Source organism: Schistocerca serialis, chromosome 1, assembly GCF_023864345.2.
Source record: "Schistocerca serialis cubense isolate TAMUIC-IGC-003099 chromosome 1, iqSchSeri2.2, whole genome shotgun sequence".
NCBI lineage: Eukaryota > Metazoa > Arthropoda > Insecta > Orthoptera > Acrididae > Schistocerca > Schistocerca serialis.
The window spans coordinates 70954178-70973543 of NC_064638.1; the positions used below are offsets into that span (position 1 = coordinate 70954178).

At 40.2% G+C, this 19366-nt stretch overlaps 1 protein-coding gene across 1 annotated transcript in view; it reads left to right on the forward strand.

Moving 5' to 3' along the window:
* The window catches only part of LOC126461746 (putative phospholipase B-like 2), a 165915-nt gene that overhangs the window by 136022 nt on the left and 10527 nt on the right, over nt 1-19366 (forward strand). Inside the window, exon 6 of the mRNA XM_050096020.1 lies at nt 15150-15475. Within this exon, the coding sequence (XP_049951977.1) occupies nt 15150-15475 (326 nt within the window). The remainder of the gene's footprint in view (nt 1-15149; nt 15476-19366) is intronic.

A 19366-nucleotide genomic window follows, 5' to 3' on the forward strand; every position in this document is an offset into this window, starting at 1 on the left:
GAGGGTTATGGGAACGTAGGCTGTATTGCAAAGAGAATCCCCTCCTGCGCAGTTCAGAAAAGTTGGTGATGGTGGGAAAGATCCATATGGTACAGGCTTTGAAGCAGTCATTGAAATGAAATGATCTCATGTTGGGCAGCATGCTCAGCAACAGGGTGGTCCTCTTGTTTCTTGGCCACAGTTTGTCAGTAGCCATTCATGGGGATAGCCAGCTTGTTAGTTGTCATGCCCACATAGAATGCAGCACAGCAGTTGAGCTGAGCTTGTAGATCACATGACTCGTTTCACAGGTAGCACTGCTTTTGACGGGACAGACTGGAGTAGGTGGTGGTGGTGATGGTGGTGGTGGTGGTGGTGGTGGTGGTAGAATGTATGGGACAGGTCTTGCATTTAGGTCTATTACAGGGATATGAGCCATGAAGTAAGAGGTTGGGAGCAGGGATTGTGTAGTGATGGACGAGTACATTATGTAGGTTCGGTGGATGGTGGAATACCACTGTGGGACGGGTGGGAAGGATACTGGGAAGACATTTCTCATTTCAGGGCACGAGAGATAGTCGAAACCATGGCGAAGAATGTAATTCAGTTGCCCAAGTCCTGGGTGGTATTGAGTTACGAAGCAAATGCTCCTCTTAAGAAATCTATAGCTGGAAACAAACTTCATGGTCTGCAGTCGAATTCGGAACTTCGGCATTTTCTTGCAGTACTGTACCTTCCGATCTTTGTTGGTACGATGGTTTTTAATCTGCCTCGAACTTCCATTACAACAGCGCTGCAGAATATTCTCTTCAAGACTATATTAGACCTGTCTCCCGTGTCTAACAAGCACAGTATCGACGGGACGTCATGCCTGAGTCACCCTTCCTTTAGCCCGACCCATAGTTAAAATAAAAGGCAACAGGAAAAGGGAATAGCGTACACCTACGTTCATCCAATAAGTTGGAATTATCTGGCCACTCAAACGAAGCTGTCCCGTCGCTGCAGGAGATAACCCATGCAGCAAACACTCACAGATAAACCTGACCCGCTCTGTTTGTATAGAACTGCGGCCACAGACGACGGCTGAACTCGCCGTTTCAGACACTCGCTCTCTTATTATCCGACGGGTGTATAAATGGTCTCCCAAGGAGTTGTTCCGGAATAAATGTGCTATAATTTTAGAGCTTCTGTAGTGATCTGGTTTCATTGTTGCAACCACGAATTTAAGAAGACTGTATTAAAATTTCGTCAACAAAATATCTGTGTCACCCTGCTGGCGAGTAGCATGCTTCGTCATTACCAGTGAACGGACCAAGCCAAGAGTAACACTGAGCGCAAAAGATTACCCGTTGAGTCGTGGTTCAGTGGTCACGGTACTGGACTATAAAGGGGGAAAGCCGGGATCGAAACACGCTCGTGCCGTTTATTTATTTATTTTTTTTAAACTGTCGGTTCGGTCACTGAAATATTTTTCTTTCTGTAGTCTTTGCAGTTGTCATTCTATATATTGGTTATATGTCATGAGAATACGTTGCCGTCGCAAGTAAACGCGATGAATAGTAAGAACAGGCGAGATACCACGTCTCGTAGAAATTAAAACAACAAATAAACGGGTGTGAACAGTGTTACAAGAAAGGAATTACGGATTCAAAACTTCCTAAACGGAACGCAACTTCAAAAACGTTAACATATGTTTTGACAGAGCACAGAGAAACTGTATGATTGTGAAACTGTTGCGTTCATTTGTTGCATCTTATGTGTCAAACTATAATGTTTTCGTAATTTTCTTCTAGGCGCTACAGTCCGGAACCGCGCGACCTGCCTCGGGCATGGATGTGTGTGGTGTCCTTAGGTTAGTTAGGTTTAAATACTTCTAAGTTCTAGAGGACTGATGACCTCAGCAGTGAAGTCCCATAGTGCTCAGAGCCAGCCATAATTTTCTTGGGAGCCATCACATTCACATTCATACGACCATCTAAATCGGGCAAGGAGATTTAGGGGTGTTCAAAAAGTCTCTCCGCAGTGCCGTATGACTGTTAGCCGCGCGTGCCGTATGATTGTTCGCCTGCCTGGGTTTTTCAACGAAACAAAAAAACGCACGACGATACTGCATTGATATTCTGTAGCCATTCATAGGAGAACTTGTGTTAAGTGAAATACTGAACGGTTATTTTCAGCAAGATGGTGCAACCTCCCATACTGCTCGCTGATGGTTTTGGTAATTTCACAGGGACTTTGGCCTCCACGATCGCCTGACGTAACACCACCTGACTCTTTTTTCTGGGGTGCAACGAAAGCAACTATCTATAAAAACCATCCAAAATCCACCGATGAATTGAAAAATGCAATATCCACTTTCACTGCTTCTGTTACAGAAGAAATGTTACAGCTTGTGTTTGGAAACATAATTAGACGAATTGAATTGTGTATTCAACAACAGGGGGGACACTGTCAACATTTAATGTGAAAATCTGTAAGTAAAAATTAATATTCAATAAATTAATAACTTGTATTTCAGTGACAAGGGGAGGCCACGACGTTTGGAACGCAAACTTCGTACACTCGTAGTACTCCATGAGGACAACAAAATGTGTAAGCAGTAGCGCGTACTTCTCAAGCGTTACTGAGAAAATCGCAAGATAATTTCGGCCGTGAAATATATACCTGCGCGTGGCCATTTTTACCATGAAGCTGCGGCAGCCGAGTGGTTAGCGTTCAAGCACCGTAATCGCTGGATCGAGTCCCGATCGTCAGTTTTTTTTATTTTCAACACATTTTCTTTACTATTTATATTACAATTGATATCATGGGAAAAATACGTGTAATCGGATGAACTTTTATTAAATTTGCCATGTTATTTGGCAGTCTACAAATTTTTATTATCACAAATAATATAATATTGATAACTATCGATTAGTAAACGACCAAACGCATAAAGTGATACTGAAAATGTATGGTTAGCCGTGATTTGAGAAATCCCTTATACCTAGTAAACGACCAAACGCATAAAGTGATACTGAAAATGTATGGTTACCCGTGATTTGAGAAATCCCTTATACCTGGAAGGAGCCCGAAACTACCTATTACCTGCAAGTTTTGACCGGCACACACGGCTTTCGAAAGATGTACAATTAATCGTCGCTTTCGCATTACGAATACGAGTTGCAGGATGTTATTTTTCGTCAAAACATGGAAAACATAACATTCCTATCGTATGACACACGTATTGTCACTAATGCGTGTATGACATACCAGACATGTTTTCTGGTGGAGGATTCAGTTGACCTGTCGCCTTATCAAACGTTTGCGGTTCCCATTCGAAAGCCACTTCTTTTCGTCTGTTATTAGAGTAGTTGCGCAGAATCAATTGTCATTATAGATACCTTCCTTACACCCCTCTGTTGCAAACTGACTAAATATCACGACACAGGCGCAATTGGAATGTAAGGCACGAAGTTTTGAAAGCGGCTCGCCCGTGTTGTAGTCTAACACCGTGACCACTACACCACGACGCCATTGTTCTCTCAGATTCCTCTATATTGGACTTCCTATCCTTAGATCGTTTCTATTTTGCTTTTTTTTCACAGTTCAGTACACCTTCTTCCTGTTACCACGCATGATCTGTGTTCAGTTTTTGACAGGCTGTCCGCTGGGCCCTCTTACCACTAAATCTGATGGGGAGGGGGGGGGGGGGGAGGGAGGGGCAGGGCGATGAGGAGTTTCCCTTGTTAGCAGTCGCAGGCAAAGGTTTCTAGTGGCCAGTTGCTGCTCCTTAGTTGCCAACTTTGTCTCACGCCGCGATAAAAAGCAATGGGGTGGCCGTTGCAAACTAGCTGACTTGACAGGACACAGCTTTTCTCCAATATTAGGGGTCACATATCAAAACATTTTAATACAAAAATATAAGGAAACTTTACCAACCTCTTAACAAACTGTTTACTCGCTCAAAACATTAAAGTCTATAATAAGTTGAAACGACATTAACAAGTGATGTGCTTTTTCGAGCTGAAGGCGTTTGGCGCATTACACCATCTTCCCTGGAGAGATTGCTCTCTCTCTCTCTCTCTCTCTCTCTCTCTCTCTCTCTCTCTCTAGCTTACGCTGCTCCTGGTATACATCGCCCCCAGCGCTTTCCTTTGTTTTCGACCTGTCAGTAAGCCGGACTATGTCTCCTGCATGGTGTCGTGGTTCGTTTTCCATTACTCCCTGCTTCTAATTGTTACACAGAAAGGTTTATTAAAGCAGCTATAAGTTATTATATTATCAGACGGCACTTCCCCGACCATTTCTATATTTACCACATTCCTTATATAGGTATGGGATTCAGTATATCCTAAAGGTATCCAGTTATTTAAAGTTTGTAGCGTGTGTGCCTCTGCTGCCTCCATTTTAACCCACAGGTGTAGTGGGTACATGTCCAGCGTGATACTCACCTGGCAGTGGGGGTGCCGCTTATTACGCCTGTTACAGCTAAGCAGTGACCAGTATCTGCACCTTTCCAAGCTCCTTAGCAGCCATCTTCTGTTTTGCTTTGTGCCACCACACTGTAGCCCCATAAATCGTCGTATGTGTTATCGCAATGATATATATCCAACACATACTCATCGGGTTTGGACCTCAGTTTTCTCCACGGGCTCTTCCAGTGTTCACGTGAGCGTCTTTCGCATTGACCACAATCTTTTGATTCATCATGAAGAGCGTCCTCCTTCGGACTAAATTGTCCTATAAAATGTCCGTTATAAATTATCTTTTAAGGCTCCCACACACGCTACTGCATGCTTAACAATCACGCTTGCACAAGAGTGCTTGTGCAAGCTTGCTTGACCGTGTATAGGGTAAATTAGCGCAAGCATCAGGCTTGCCCAAGAAGCTTGACGCTTGACCGAATTTCGATTATGCGTGCTTGTGCAAGCCGCCAAGCGTGTCCATGCTTGCTCGTTTGTGCCTAGAGTAGGGAGACTTGAACAAGCACACATCTGTCATTCGGACACAGACTGTGGAGAGGGCTCGTTTATTTAGATTTTGTGTCGTTTCCTTCTTCGTTCTCATGTCGGACCGGGAAGTGTTGGAGGAATTTAATAGGTGCTACAAAAGACACCCAAGTTTATGGAATATTAAAAGTAAAGAATATCACGATAAAATTAAGAGACGCGGCGTATGAGGTGCTTCTCACAAAGTACAAGGAAATAGAGCCATCAGCAACTAAAGATCCTGTTATTAAGAAAATTAATACATTACGAACGAATTGCAGACGAGAAAAAAGGAAACGGGACAGCACTTACAAGTCAGGAGGCTGCAACAGACGTAGTTTACAGACCTGTTCTGTGGTACTTTGATCTTTTCAGCTTTTTAAGTGAACAGGACACAGCAAGATGCTCTTCGAGTAATTTACTAGGAATAGAGGTAAGTGAGATAGGTTGATAGTGGTATTTAGTTACAGTAGCACTGTTACAATTAAGATATATGCCTATGCGTTTATTTGTTTATACTATATTGCAATACACATTGTTTTCTTTTACATTTTTCTTTACTGCTAATGCACAAAATTATGTTGCCAAGGAACAGAGTAGTTCATAAATTCCTCTCTCACATGTTTAGCATCAAGTGGAATGTTTCCTGCAGTAGACCTTTGCAGTGGTAGCATATTAGAATCCTCTGATGTTAAGCCATAAGGCGTCACGAGGGACAAAAGATTAAGATACGTTTCCTCAATCATCCTGAGGTAATTATGCCAATCACGAGGATATATCTTCAATTCACTCCGTAAATTTTTATGAGAATACGATTTTAGTTTTTTAAGCCACTCTTTAGTCCACATCGCGTTTCCTCTTTTGTTTTTTCCGTAAAACAAGCAAAAAGGCTGCAACAGCAAGCGCATCATTGTCTGTGCTCGACATTTTCCAATGTTAACAAACTGATGCTTGTACGTGCGGGTCTGAGTCGTGTTGAGGCGCAAGGAATTTGTGCACGCTTGAGTAAGCACGCTTGCGCAAGTGTGATTGTCAAGCATGCAGTAGCGTGAGTGGGGACCTTAACACTAAGAGAAACGCCAAAGAGCGTCACACATATACTCATTCATTCTCACTTATACCAACTCACTTGCAGTTGCTTATCTACTCGTACTTCTATACCAGCTACAAATAAAACAAAACAATAGATGTTTTCATTTTAATTAGATACACTGATGCACTGTTAATAGTTCTCTAACCTACTACCTATACGCAAATGTTCCCTGTGAATCGGCCGGCCGGCGTGGCCGAACGTTTCTAGGCGCTATAGTCTAGAACCGCGAGACCGCTACGGTCGCAGGTTCGAATCCTGCCTCGGTCATGGATGTGTGTGATGTCCTTAGGTTAGTTAGGTTTAACTAGTTCTAAGTTCTAGGGGACTAATGACCTCAGCAGTTGAGTCCCATAGTGCTCAGAGCCATTTGAACCATTTTTTGAGGAAGTGCTTCGGGTTCACCTTGAAACAGTTGAATTCTATTTATTTGAACAATTATTGTTGTTTGGATCGATAGTTGGTTGTATCTTAACATTAACTAGGGATGTCTTTTCGACTACCTGATAGGGTCCCTGCCACCGTGGAATGAATTTCTGACTGTTTCCTTTTGGAACCTTAGTGTTACCCTTTGGAACTTGAGAGTTAGATACGTAACTAAACCACTTCCCGACGTGGTATTTAGGTAATTTCGCTTTTTTATTGCTAGTGCATTCCTCTCGCTGGAGCTTTTTTCACCTGACGACAAAGGAAGAATCCTCTCCTAAAGTAGGTTAGAATTCGAAAGGTTTGGGCATTTTCCGACCAAAGCAACCTCATAGCGCAAAAACGCATGTTTTCGTAGCTTTTTGAATAGCAGTCCGCAGCTCGTGGTCGTGCGGTAGCGTTCTCGCTTCCCGCGCCCGGGTTCGATTCCCGGCGGGGTCAGGGATTTTCTCTGCCTCGTGATGACTGGGTGTTGTGTGATGTCCTTAGGTTAGTTAGGTTTAAGTGGTTCTAAGTTCTAGGGGACTGATGACCATATATGTTAAGTCCCGTAGTGCTCAGAGCCATTTTTTTGAATAGCACGTTCTTACGACATACCGTAATATTGTGTCCCAATTATCGTGGTTACTGTTCACATAATAACCTAGCATTTTACTCAATGTCCTAGGAACACACTGTTCTATAGTTCGCTTGCGGACTTGTAACTTCTTTGTGCACAATAGTCGACGAAGCTGCTTAAGTAATCAAGATATACAAATTCGTGCCTTGGTCTGTTGTTATCGTGCCTGGCGTGCTAAATTTCAGTAGCCACTGGTTAACTAAAGCGTGAGGCACTGTTGGTTTGGTGTGGCGATCATGCACAATTAACGTGAGAAATGATAAATTATTGTTAATAAATATAGATTTCCCGCTGGTGGTGTTAAAATGGTCTGAGGACGTAAAGCCTTACCATTTGAAACGGTTTCTCTGCTGCAGCCAGTCATTGCAGTGGGACTGCTGTCTCAACTTGGCTTTTTGAGGGCAAGCAATGCAAATCTTTACGTAGCGCTCAACTTAAGGGGCTCCGGAAAGGCTCAAAATCATGAAAAGTTCAATTTTTACTTTTTTGCGTTTTCTGAATCTGCAGACTATTACCTTTTAATAGATATATAATTTATTCAATTCCAAAGACTACAACTATTTTTAAATTTTTTTTGAAATGTGTTCTACATGGGCGTGACCCACTGTGGCGCTGTTAAACTGCTGTTAAATGGTGTTATTATTAACGTCCGTGTTCATCAGGTACATTTTAGTGATGTGAGATAAAGTATGTGTTGTGGCTAACCTGTGATGGTTCAATATATATCGCTGGTGTGGTTGTCGATTGTTTAACGTTTATTTACTCTGTCGTTATCTCGAAAATATTCGTAATTAATTCTGTTTCTTGAGTCTCTGTTTTGTTGAAGTATAATAATGAGTAAAAGTAGAGTTATTAGAAATCCTCTGAAGGCTTTTAAGAAAAGGAGAAATGTTGGAAAGCCAAAGGTATGTGTTATTACTGTAAACAATAAAGACGATAACCAAGTGAGTGAACCTAACCTCTCAAGTACACCTGCCCATAGCAGTCAAAGTGGGAAAGAAAATACTTCACAGAAGAAGCTTGGTTCAATGAGTGAAAACTATGAATGTTTTATGGGCGAATCGGTTGTGAATGAAATATTTGATATGTCGGTTCTCAAAGGAATTTTTTCAAACTGTGTAAGATGTATTCATTGTAGTGAAGTTGGTCTGGAACTCTCCATAATAAAGTACGTAGGACTTGCTAGTGAAATACAACTGAAATGTGATAAGTGTTCATACATGATCACCTTTTGGAACAGTGTTGCAGTAACTGCAACTGAAGAAAATGGTAGCAAAATCTACGAACACAACAACGAGCGATGCTTGCTTTAGACAAGGAACGCCTTTGGGCTGCAGACAGTGCTGTAAAGAGTCTAGAAATACAAGCAAGAGTAAACAGGAGGAGGAACAAGAGGAAGCTGGAGGAGGAGTTTGCAGAGGATGAAGATAATCCGTCCTATGGACCTGGAATGCACTAAACAGTTAATCCAATCTTTGTCGCACGATTCCCAAAACTTTTATTTTCTCATACTAATTACATGTTTTCTAAGGATCTTCCAAACATATTTGTTTCAAACTTTCAGTAAATGTTACACAGTACCTTCTGCATAATTTAACACAGCATTTTTCCAAAAAACTGTATATTTTTGAATATATAAATAAAAAATTGCAAAAAAAGTTGTGAATTTTCATTACAATTGAAAAAAAATCATCTTTAATAACTGAACTAAAATTTTGTAAAATCCCTGTGTTAAGTTGTAGCCCATATTCCAATAAATAATCTGTAAAAAGTTCAACTTCCTACCTCAAATACTTTGTGAGGAAAGATGTAATTTATAATCGTTATTTTAACATTGCAAGTACAGGGCGTTCCGGAGCCCCTTAACGTTTTGTCTGTGGCCAATAGTAATTTTCCACAAATGGCGTTTCGCGGCTCGTTGTCCGCTATCCCCAACTAAACTGGAGTAATGGGTTTCCCACATTTCTTCCTCCCGTGAATAGGCTGCCATTCCGAGGCGGCGGCCGTACAATGTTCACGTGTAAAGCACTTCGTCGTCAGAACTGTTTCACGTACCGCTGGCAGTCGACATCGGCGGCCCGAGCTCTGCGTCACTCTCGTGTGTCATTCCTTTGCATTCTGCAGCTTGTACTTTGTCATTTAACCGGGCAGCGTTACCATGAGACTTCCTTGGACGAAGCGCTACCTCAAAAACATTCGTTAAGTGTGAAGGCCAAGCTGGTTAGCTTACTGGTTGGATCCTTTAATTCCAAAAGCCATTTTAGTGTTCAAATGGCTCTGAGCACTATGGGACGTAACATCTATGGTCATCAGTCCCCTAGAACTTAGACCTACTTAAACCTAACTAATCTAAGGACATCACACAACACCCAGTCATCACGAGGCAGAGAAAATCCCTGACCCCGCCGGGAATCGAACCCGGGCGTGGGAAGCGAGAACGCTACCGCACGACCACGAGCTGCGGACCATTTTAGTGTGGCAAGACATGTTATGGCTAGAGAACGGATTGTATGCTTTTGCATATTTAGCTCCTTTTCACCGGTTATTACGTATTCTAACTAAAAACTAGTGACGATGCTTATTTTCGCTCTATGTTTACAATATTTTAAAAATGTAACTGGATGTAGTTTTGTTGTCTTACAGATTGACCGCGACTTACAATTAGAAGTGCGTGCAATCGCTAACCGAGAGGCCACTGCCTAGCGAAATCATTACAGAAGGGGAACGGGAACAGCCAGGCAGAGTCAATGCTCCTTCGCCCGCGCCTCCGGTTAATCCCCTCCGCTGTCATACCTTACGCGTCGGCAACATTTAAATTACACTATGCAAGATTTTAGTCGCACGTCCATTGTTTCAGTTTAGCTTTCTATTTACTTGTACACTTTTATGTGTAGTCTTTATATGTAACATGGTTCTCTCAACTAAATTTAGAAAAAGTTGTGTAGATAGAAGTGCCAGGCAATAATATGTAACTCTAGTAAGGAAGGCTCGGACTTATCCAGAAGACTGGAACAAAAAACACCTTTTTTTGTAATCAGTTGATGTTTGATCAAAATAAATAAATAAACCTCCCGAACCAGTGGTAACTCGTTGGGGTACGTGGATCAAAGCCGTGTTGTTTTGCAGTGAACATTTCGAGGCCATTAGAGGGGTAGTAAACGACTTCGATAGTGCAGGGGCTTTGGCAGTTTGCCACTGCAAGGGTCCTTTTAATGAGTCCGGTATTAAAAAAGACATTCCTGTGATTAGCACTCATTTTTCCCATATACCTGAAAGTATTAAAAAGCTTGAAACTCAAGGTTTCGCGTTGAATGAATCTATTCAGTTAATGAATAAAATTATTCTAGTGAACTTCTCTTTGCTGGAGGTATTCCCAAGATAGCTTAAAGAAAAGTTTGAAAACATTTTAAATAATAAACCAGGCTTTGAACCCTTGTGCTAAGTTGATAGTTTTATTAATGGGGCAGGCGGACTTTTACCAGTAACAGTAAGTGCCAACATAGCAACCAAATTCAAATACTGCCCAGTTACCTCAGTTGATGTTGAACGGTCCTTTTCCGAACGTTTGGAACAGTACTTGGTCGTTTGTTTACAATCGTAGAAAAATGTGAAATAAATTGTAAAAGATGCTTTGGTCCAATAGTATTAATTAAAAGTTAATGCTATTCAAAAAAATTCATGATTGAAAGTAATATAAATAAAATTTTACGGAGTTTTTGAGCGTGCAATATATCTCGAATTTGGTCATGTACATATCAGCTTGTTAACAACAGAGAAGGAACAATTTCTGAAACACGGTATGCGCCCCCATTTTGCAAATTTTTAGAAAATGTGAGAAAGGCCCCCTTCGTAACCTCTACCAGAAAGCATTCAGAAAATTTCAGCATTCTAAATGCACCGATTTTATGCAAAGATTTTCGCGTGAGCGGCACTCTTCCTCGTAATTGATATGCACAGGTTCGACTTTGAGATGTAATGCGCGCAGTAACTAGCATTTTTATTGTTATTTGATCTTGCATATTTCGACACTTTTCACGCATTTTTAAGCATTTTTCATCCATATTTTAAGGCTTTTATGATGCATGTAATCGGGTTAGGACCTGAAAACTCGTCCATACAGATGGCGACGAAAACGTGTGAAGCCAAAAGTTTGAACCGGCTTTTGTTTTTCTGTAGTTGAATAGCTTCTTTCACTTTATTCAGTTGCCTGTAAACGTATACGTTGCATTTTCTTCTCCGCCACTTGACTCAGAACGCAGCTGAATCACAAGACAAAATTATTTTTGACAGTCTAGAAAAATGAGAACAGGACCCATACTCAGTAACTGCTTTATCCGCTGAAATGCTTCCTAACAGTGTGGAGTCCACTTAAATTTTACACCTTTTTTTTTTCAGCAAATGCATAAGGGGTCTCGCTACCTCTGTATATTTTGGAATGTATTTTCAATAGAAATTCGCTATCCCGAGGTATGAATGTACATTTTTTACCATGCTAGACATTCGAAAATCTGTTATGGCTTGCACAAGTTGTGGATCAGTATGTATCCCATCCTGGCCCATAATGTGACCGTAATAGCAGACCTCCTGCAGTGCAGAGTGACATTTTTTTTTAAGCTGATAGTCAGCTGTACTGTTTACAACCATACAAATACTTCCCGATGTTGCACCATGTGTGTTCTTGGATGACCTTAGTCTACTATTACGTAACCTAGGTAAGCAAGGCATTGCTTTGGTTTCAGGCTCCTTAGAACCCCATGTAACAAGCATTGGAAAATCGTTAGCGCCTTCTTTAAACTGAACCACATCCAACAATACTGGAAGTGCCCAAATGGGACTAAAAACGCTGTTTTGGCCCGTTCTTCTGGTGCTACTTATAATTGTTGATAGCTGCTGTTTAAATCTATGGTGCTGAAGTTGTGGCATTGTCCCAGATTGTCTAACATCTCTTAGATATTGGGTGTGGTAACCATTTGTTGATTTAGAAACCTGTAATCATGGCAGGTAAGTGTTTTTCCCATCCAGGAACTTCTTTGGGATCAACCAGGGACTAGTACTTTCACCTGTAATTCCATCCTGAAGCTGTTGGCCAATGAACTCCACTATCACCATTTGTAAACAGTGGGAGATGTGGCATGGTTTCTTGTATACAGGTGGCTTGTTCCCACCAGGAATCCTCTGTTGCACCAGAGGTATACCGGTAGGGGTCCAGGTGCCTTAAATAATCCTGCATATTCCTCCAATAACTTCTCCATATCTACTCTATAACCTCCTCTCGGATGCAACAATTTTCCTCTCAGTGAAGTTAAATTGAGAGACTGCCCTGGCTTTTGATATTCTGCATTGAAATCCATTTATAATTCATCCTCTAAAAACTTCCAAGTTAGGCATCATCGTTCCTTTTGATAGTCTCACCTGCTCTGAAGCAAAATTATCTGTACTGATGGGCACTACTTGGCTATCATATAATTCCTGCACAAATGACATCATATGAAACACTACACCCGACCTAGAACCTCATTGTCTGGTAAGGGCTCTACCACACACACACATTACTAATTAGTAGATCAGTTCTCTGTTCATCCATACCAGCCTTCCTGTACCTTTTGGTATTGTATCCTGAAGTTGAGTCTGAGACACTGTTTGCAGTTTAATAGCTTAACCCAACATCTTGGGTATTCCTTGCTACCGTTTATTATTTCACCCATAAAACTGAGACGGAATGATGTCCCATCCGGCTCTGCTGTGCACTGCCATAAATTGATTTTGATATTCTGTTTAATCAGAAAATACAGACCTAGAATGAAGTCTTAGCTAATGCTCATGGTAGAAAAAAATTCCATATATACTCAAAAGTCTCTCTCCCTCCCACCCATAAACCCAACAATGTGGAACTGAGAGAATTCCACTCACACCAGTTAATATACAGTGCGGTGATCACAAATTCACTGTAGTCAATTTTTTCTGGCTATCCCAAGATACCTGTATCAAACAACTACTTACATGACTTCCCTTTACATAGCCGAATAGACAGATGTCTCCCAGTGATTTTGCACTGAAGTGTCCCTTAGTCGAATTTATTGGGAGCATTCCACAGTGGTCACATTGCCCCCCTATTCTGTTTAACACAAGAGGGGAAGTATTAGTTGATCATATTGTCGATGCACCTTTGGAAATTTTTGAACAGAGTGCCCTACTTGCTTGCACTTCAGACATTGTGGCTTCATACAGAAACTGGGTTACTGTAGTGCGTGGTCCTAAAGTAGCTCTGGAGACTTTTAAGTCATTAAATTATTGCTTATCAGACATTTCAGATACGTGAAGTCTATAACAGAGATAGAGGTAAATTTTATTATTTGTCTACAGTGCCTTTGGTTCTCAGGATGAGGAATCACCATAAAATAAATGAGTCAGAGTCTGTGTCCATATGGCTTAAAGGAGCTCTTAATTGTAGCAAGATTAAAGTTATTGGTGAGTGACAAAATCTCTACATTGAACACTATTCCCTTGGCCTAGTCACTGAATCAATTTGTCAAAGCAACTGCAGTTGCCACTGCTATTTTGTCCATAGTTCTGGGAAACTCCATGGATACTTTCCACAATGCTTTTGATAGCAGGCCCCACAAAAATGCATAGTGCCCATTGTTCTGCATCCTGCAAACTGGCCTTATTGAAACAATCGTCATTTGTTAATTCATATGTACTGATACTGATTCTTCTGATGCAGTCCCAAAAACCCCCTTTTGATTCTCCTTGCTTCTGTTCAACACGATTAAGTTGTTCATGATAATCCCACAAGGTATTTTTGTTCCTGTAGAATATTCTTTTCAGATTTTGTAACTATGGTAACTGTAGTGCCTCAGTTAAGATTTTGGCATTCATATTGATCCATTAGTAACTTGGGAAACTCACACTTACCATGTATGGACAAAGTTAGCTCGAGTCACCTGTACACTAAGAAAACTTGACCTGTGTGACTGACAGGCTACTAAAGAACTCCGATTATGTCTTTTTTTCACAGCCATCTCACCTGAGACGGGCCAATTCCTCTGGAGCGAAAACAATTTTTATCTGGCAGAAAATGGCCATTAGGTGTATTGATAGAGTAAGAAACTATGTATCATGTAGGGAATTCTTTAAAGAGCTTAAAATACTGACAATTGCATCCCCGTTCATTCTTAGCTTCTTAATGTATATCAAGGAAAACGAGGACAGCTGTAAAATGTGACAGTCTATGCTTAAGTATGACACATTGAAGGTGGATGATTGACATCCAAGGCTTAAAAACACACAATAGTTACACATATATAGGGATACAATTATTTAAGATGTTAACAACTACAGCATGCAGTATATCACTGAATGTCTTCAGAAACAACACAGAAAAATGGATTGAACAAAGAGCCTTGTCTATGATAGAAAAATTTAAAATACGTTATAAAAATGATTTAATCTACTAAAATTTATGTATGATTTGATCACTATTTTATTTGAGCTTTTCTTAAAATGTTTATTGTGTTATACTATCGTGCTTTATTTTCATAATGCATTTATACTTAATGATTAACACACATCTCATGTGTATTTGTTAAAATGTTTTTCTCAGCAAGTGTGTTATGACATACTTAATGTTTGCCATATTTTCATTCTGCATGAGACATTTATGTTAAATGATTATTACATGTGTGTAACATAAACAATATATATTCTTTTAACAATACCAGAGAAGGAAAGTTTCTACTCACCATATAGCGGAGATGCTGAGTCGCGATTGTGCCTATCGTGACTCAGCATCTTCGCTATATGGTGAGTAACAACTTTCCTTCTCTGGTATTCTTACATTCCATCCTGAATTTTCCATTGTTTGATATATTCTTTTAATATGTGCCAAATGCTTGACTTATTAAGCAACTATACCATGTGTGAAAAAGAAGTCATCAACTGTGTGGAATATGCTTAAAGATGGCTGAATAAATCAAAGTTGATTGATTTGTAGTGTTTTTATCTTTGTCAATACAATATTGCAGTCAGTGTTCTCTTCCAGTGAGCCTGTTGGTGTCATTTCCAGGTGCTGGAGAGTGTGCGGAACATAGTGGCAAACCGTCTTTCTGCAGATGGTCGCACTTGGGTGAAAACTCTGTCACGATACAACAGTGGCACTTATAACAACCAGTGGTTTGTGGTAGACTTCAAGCGGTTTAAGCCAGGCAAGAGTGGTGGTGTCAGCAATGGAACACTGTGGGTTCTGGAGCAACTTCCGGGACTGGTGCGCTACCAAGATCGCACGGAGGAGTTACGCAAGAATACCTATTGGGCATCTTACAATGCACCTGCTGATCCCATAATCTTTAATACTGGAGGCTTCCAGGACCTCGTCAAGAAGTTTGGTGACTGGTCTGTACTAAAGACAAAATTCAGATAAGCTAAGCTGGCTGTGTTATGTATGCTCTCTACCTGGATTTAAAAAGATACTTGCAGATTCATTTGCAGTCCATTGCTTCAGCACTGTCAAAACATATTTCACATATATGCTTAAATGATCTGAAGGAAATAGGTTGCTTCGTTCCTGGAAAATATACCTTCGCCTCTACTTAACCCCTTCAAAACATATCGCTCAAACAGCAAAACTTTCACTTTGTTCTCCCAATTTGTTACCATCCAATAAAACTGCCATTAGAGATTCTCTCTCTCTCTCTCTCTCTCTCTCTCTCTCTCTCTCTCTCTCTCTCTCTCTCTCTCTCTCTCTCTCTCCCTCCCTCCCCCCCCCTCCCTCCCTCCCTCCCCCCCCCCCAACGTGTGTGTGTGTTTTTACATTATCTATAAACTGTCAAATGTTTTTTAAGACGGTAAACTGTAATGAAAATAATTCTGGTCATATTTAGAACTTCAAATACGGTCTAGTTTTACTACATTTTGAGTAGAAAAATTAAAACACATGTTATATACAAATGAAGTGTTAAGTTCATCACTTTGACAAGAAGTCTCATAGGATGTCTGTGATCTATCTTTAGCACTGAATGGAAGTACACTAGACTTGGTCACCATACAGTTTTTACGAACATTACATCATTACGGCACAGTCCATATCAATTCAGGCAGTCTAGGGAAAATCTTACCTTCATAGTCTCAGATGTTATTGAATTTAGCACATGTTAAAATGAAGAATTAAGTAAGTAACATGCTATTTTTTTGTTTTCTCCAAAAAAAATTGGCTCAGAGATACAGCCCTCCAAAGATGACACAGCAGATACCATTTTGAATATGCAAATTTTGGAAAAAAATTTAAAATGCTTTATCTCTGGAACAGTTCTAGATATTTTGTTGGTTTTTTATTTGAAAGATAATTGCTTTATGATTACAAAGAAATCCTCCATTTGGATTTATCTGTCAAAGTTCTTTTACTATAGATTCTGAACTTTATTTATAATTAATGGATTTTTTTTTTTAAATTACAATCCAAGAAATTTTGATTTTTTTTCCTGTTAATCAGTACCAAATAGTTCTACATTTCCTGAAAAGGAGAGCTTACACTTTTAGGTTGAACAGGTTTTATAAACAATTGAAATTTTTGCCATACATAAAACCTGTTTTATTATCACATAACAGGCTCATAAAAATCAAAACCTAGCCTTATTTAACATAATTTTAGTTTTGAAAGATAAGAGAATCATTTTCAAGCATTTTAAATGGTTCCAAAATGTATGTGAAAGGTTCAAAGACATAAAGGTTTCAGTTTATACAACTTCTGTGCACTCTGTTTTGTACTGAAATTAGCTAGTAAGTGAACTAAACATGTGTTCCACTGCTGTAGTGCCTTCCTTCGATATTTTGATGCTTTCCTGTTGAACCAATAGGAACTGGAGCACTTACAATCTTCACGACATTGTGAACAGGAAGTGAGCACTGATGGTGTTGTTGCTGTCTTTCAGCTGGAAACCTACATCCAGCAGTTGGTCCGTGTGGTAGCGTAAAGTTCACTACAGTTTCATTTAACTCATAACTGGTGTCTATAACCTCTGCAATCCATCAGTCACAGTATACACACAGGCCACAAACATCCCCCTTCTCAGGTTGTGAATCTGAATATTATCCTGCTGTTTCTGAGGTGTTGGCCAAATGAATAAATTTCTGCTTTCTTGCTCTTTAAAATGCATGCAATATGAATTTGCCCATCACTTTGAGTCCAAAAATGTCTTCTGAATTCCTTTCACAGTAGTTTGTTTGGACCATTCTTCTTTTTTATGCTGACGGGATTCTTTGATTTCTTGGGCTGTATTTGGACTGGAAAGATTGTTTTGTAGCATGGTGCTTCAGCAGGCCTCCTACACCATCAAAGGCCCCTTCCGTGACCAGTAGTTTCTAATAGATATTGTACTGTGTGTGAAAACACCTCCCTTAATTTCTCATTCTGGACCACAAAGTAAGGAAAGAAATTATGTGTAAATTACGTAATTTTCTTGCAGTACTTTTTTTGCTATTTGGGAATGGAAGCTGGATTTCTGATATCTGCCCAGTGAAACAAATAAATAATAAATAAAACACAAATGAAACAAATAGAACAAGTAAAACTGACTGAAATAAGTTCTGGCAGTATGTAACGGGTTATTCACTGCTTGATAATGAAAAAGAGTGAAAACATGCAAGATGGCCAGAGATTTCATAGTATTAGCAATGAATTAATGAAATACTGGTACATCTGGTAACACCACTTGCAGCCCATACCTGATGGATACATTGATTTTTTTTCCAATTTTATCAGACAGTACAAACAGAACAATTGATATTAGACAGGCCAAAGAAAAGTAGCAATGGTACATAGTATTCACACATAGTAGGTAAATTAAAATTAGGTCTCTGTTATTACAATTAAATTTTTCTTACATATTCAGAAATTCTTTTGCAGAATAGAAACAGTGCTTCAATAGAAATGCCTTTAGTTTTATTCTAAATATTGAATACATAGCAATTTTTATGTCCTCTGGTATCTTGTTGTGTAGTATAATACCAATGTTAATTATGCTCCTCTGATAGGCTGCTGTTCTGTGATATTGTTGGTGTAGATATTGTTTCCAACAACAGTATTTGTGTACATTTTCATTATGTAGTAACTTGCCTGTTTTCAAGAGGTAGTCTCCAGTGAACAAGATAGGTTCATAAATGAATAAGCTCGAGATGTACAGAACACCAAACTCGGTAAAATGAAACATACAGGACTCCATCTTCTTAAGGTCACAACTTACTCTTACAGCTCTTTCTTGCATTCTAAAACACCTTTATGCTGTGAGTTGAGTGTTCCCAGAAAGAGATGTGCATAGTATGCCTGCAGTACTGTTGTTTTGCTTGTTGTAGACTTTAATATTCTTAAACCATAGCACATGAGAAGTGGAAATGTGAAGGGACAGATATAACACAAAAGCGTACATGCCAACCTCGTCTATTGACTGACAGACCATCGTCAGTTGAAGAGGGTTGTAATGTATAATAGGCAGACATCTATCCAGACCATCATATAGGAATTACAAACTGCATCAGGTTCCACTGCAAGTACTATGATAGTTAGGCGGGAGGTGAGAAAACTAGGATTTCATGGTCGAGCTGCTGCTCATTAGCCACACATCATGCTGGTAAATGCCAAACGACTCCTTGCTTGGTTTAAGGAGCATAAACATTGGACGATTGAACAGTGGAAAAATGTTGTATGGAGTGAAGAATCACAGTACACAGTGTGGGGATCCGATGGCAGGGTGTGGGTATGGCAAATACCTGGTGAACGTCATTTGCCAGTGTTTGTAATGCCAACCATAAAATTCGAAGGCGGTGGTGTTCTGATGTGGTCGCATTTTTCATGGAGGGGGCTTGCATCCCTCATTTTGTGTGGCACTATCACAGCACAGGCCTACATTGATGTTTTAAGCACCTTCTTGCTTCCCACTGTTGAAGAGTAATTCGAGGATGGTGATTGCACCTTTCAACATGATCAAGCACTTGTTCATAATGCACAGCCTGTGGCGGAGTGGTTACATGACAATAACATACCTGTAATGGACTGGCCTGCACAGTCCTGATCTGAATCCTATAGAACACTTTTGGGATGTTTTGTAACACCAAGTTCATGCCAGGCTTCACCGACAAACGTCGTTACCTCTCCTCGGTGCAGCACTCTGTGAAGAATGGGCTACCATTCCCCAAGAAATCTTGCAGCACCTGATTGAACGTATGCCTGTGAGAGTGGAAGCTGTCGTCAAGGACAGTGCCAGGTGGTGGGTGCCAGGTGTCAGGGTACTT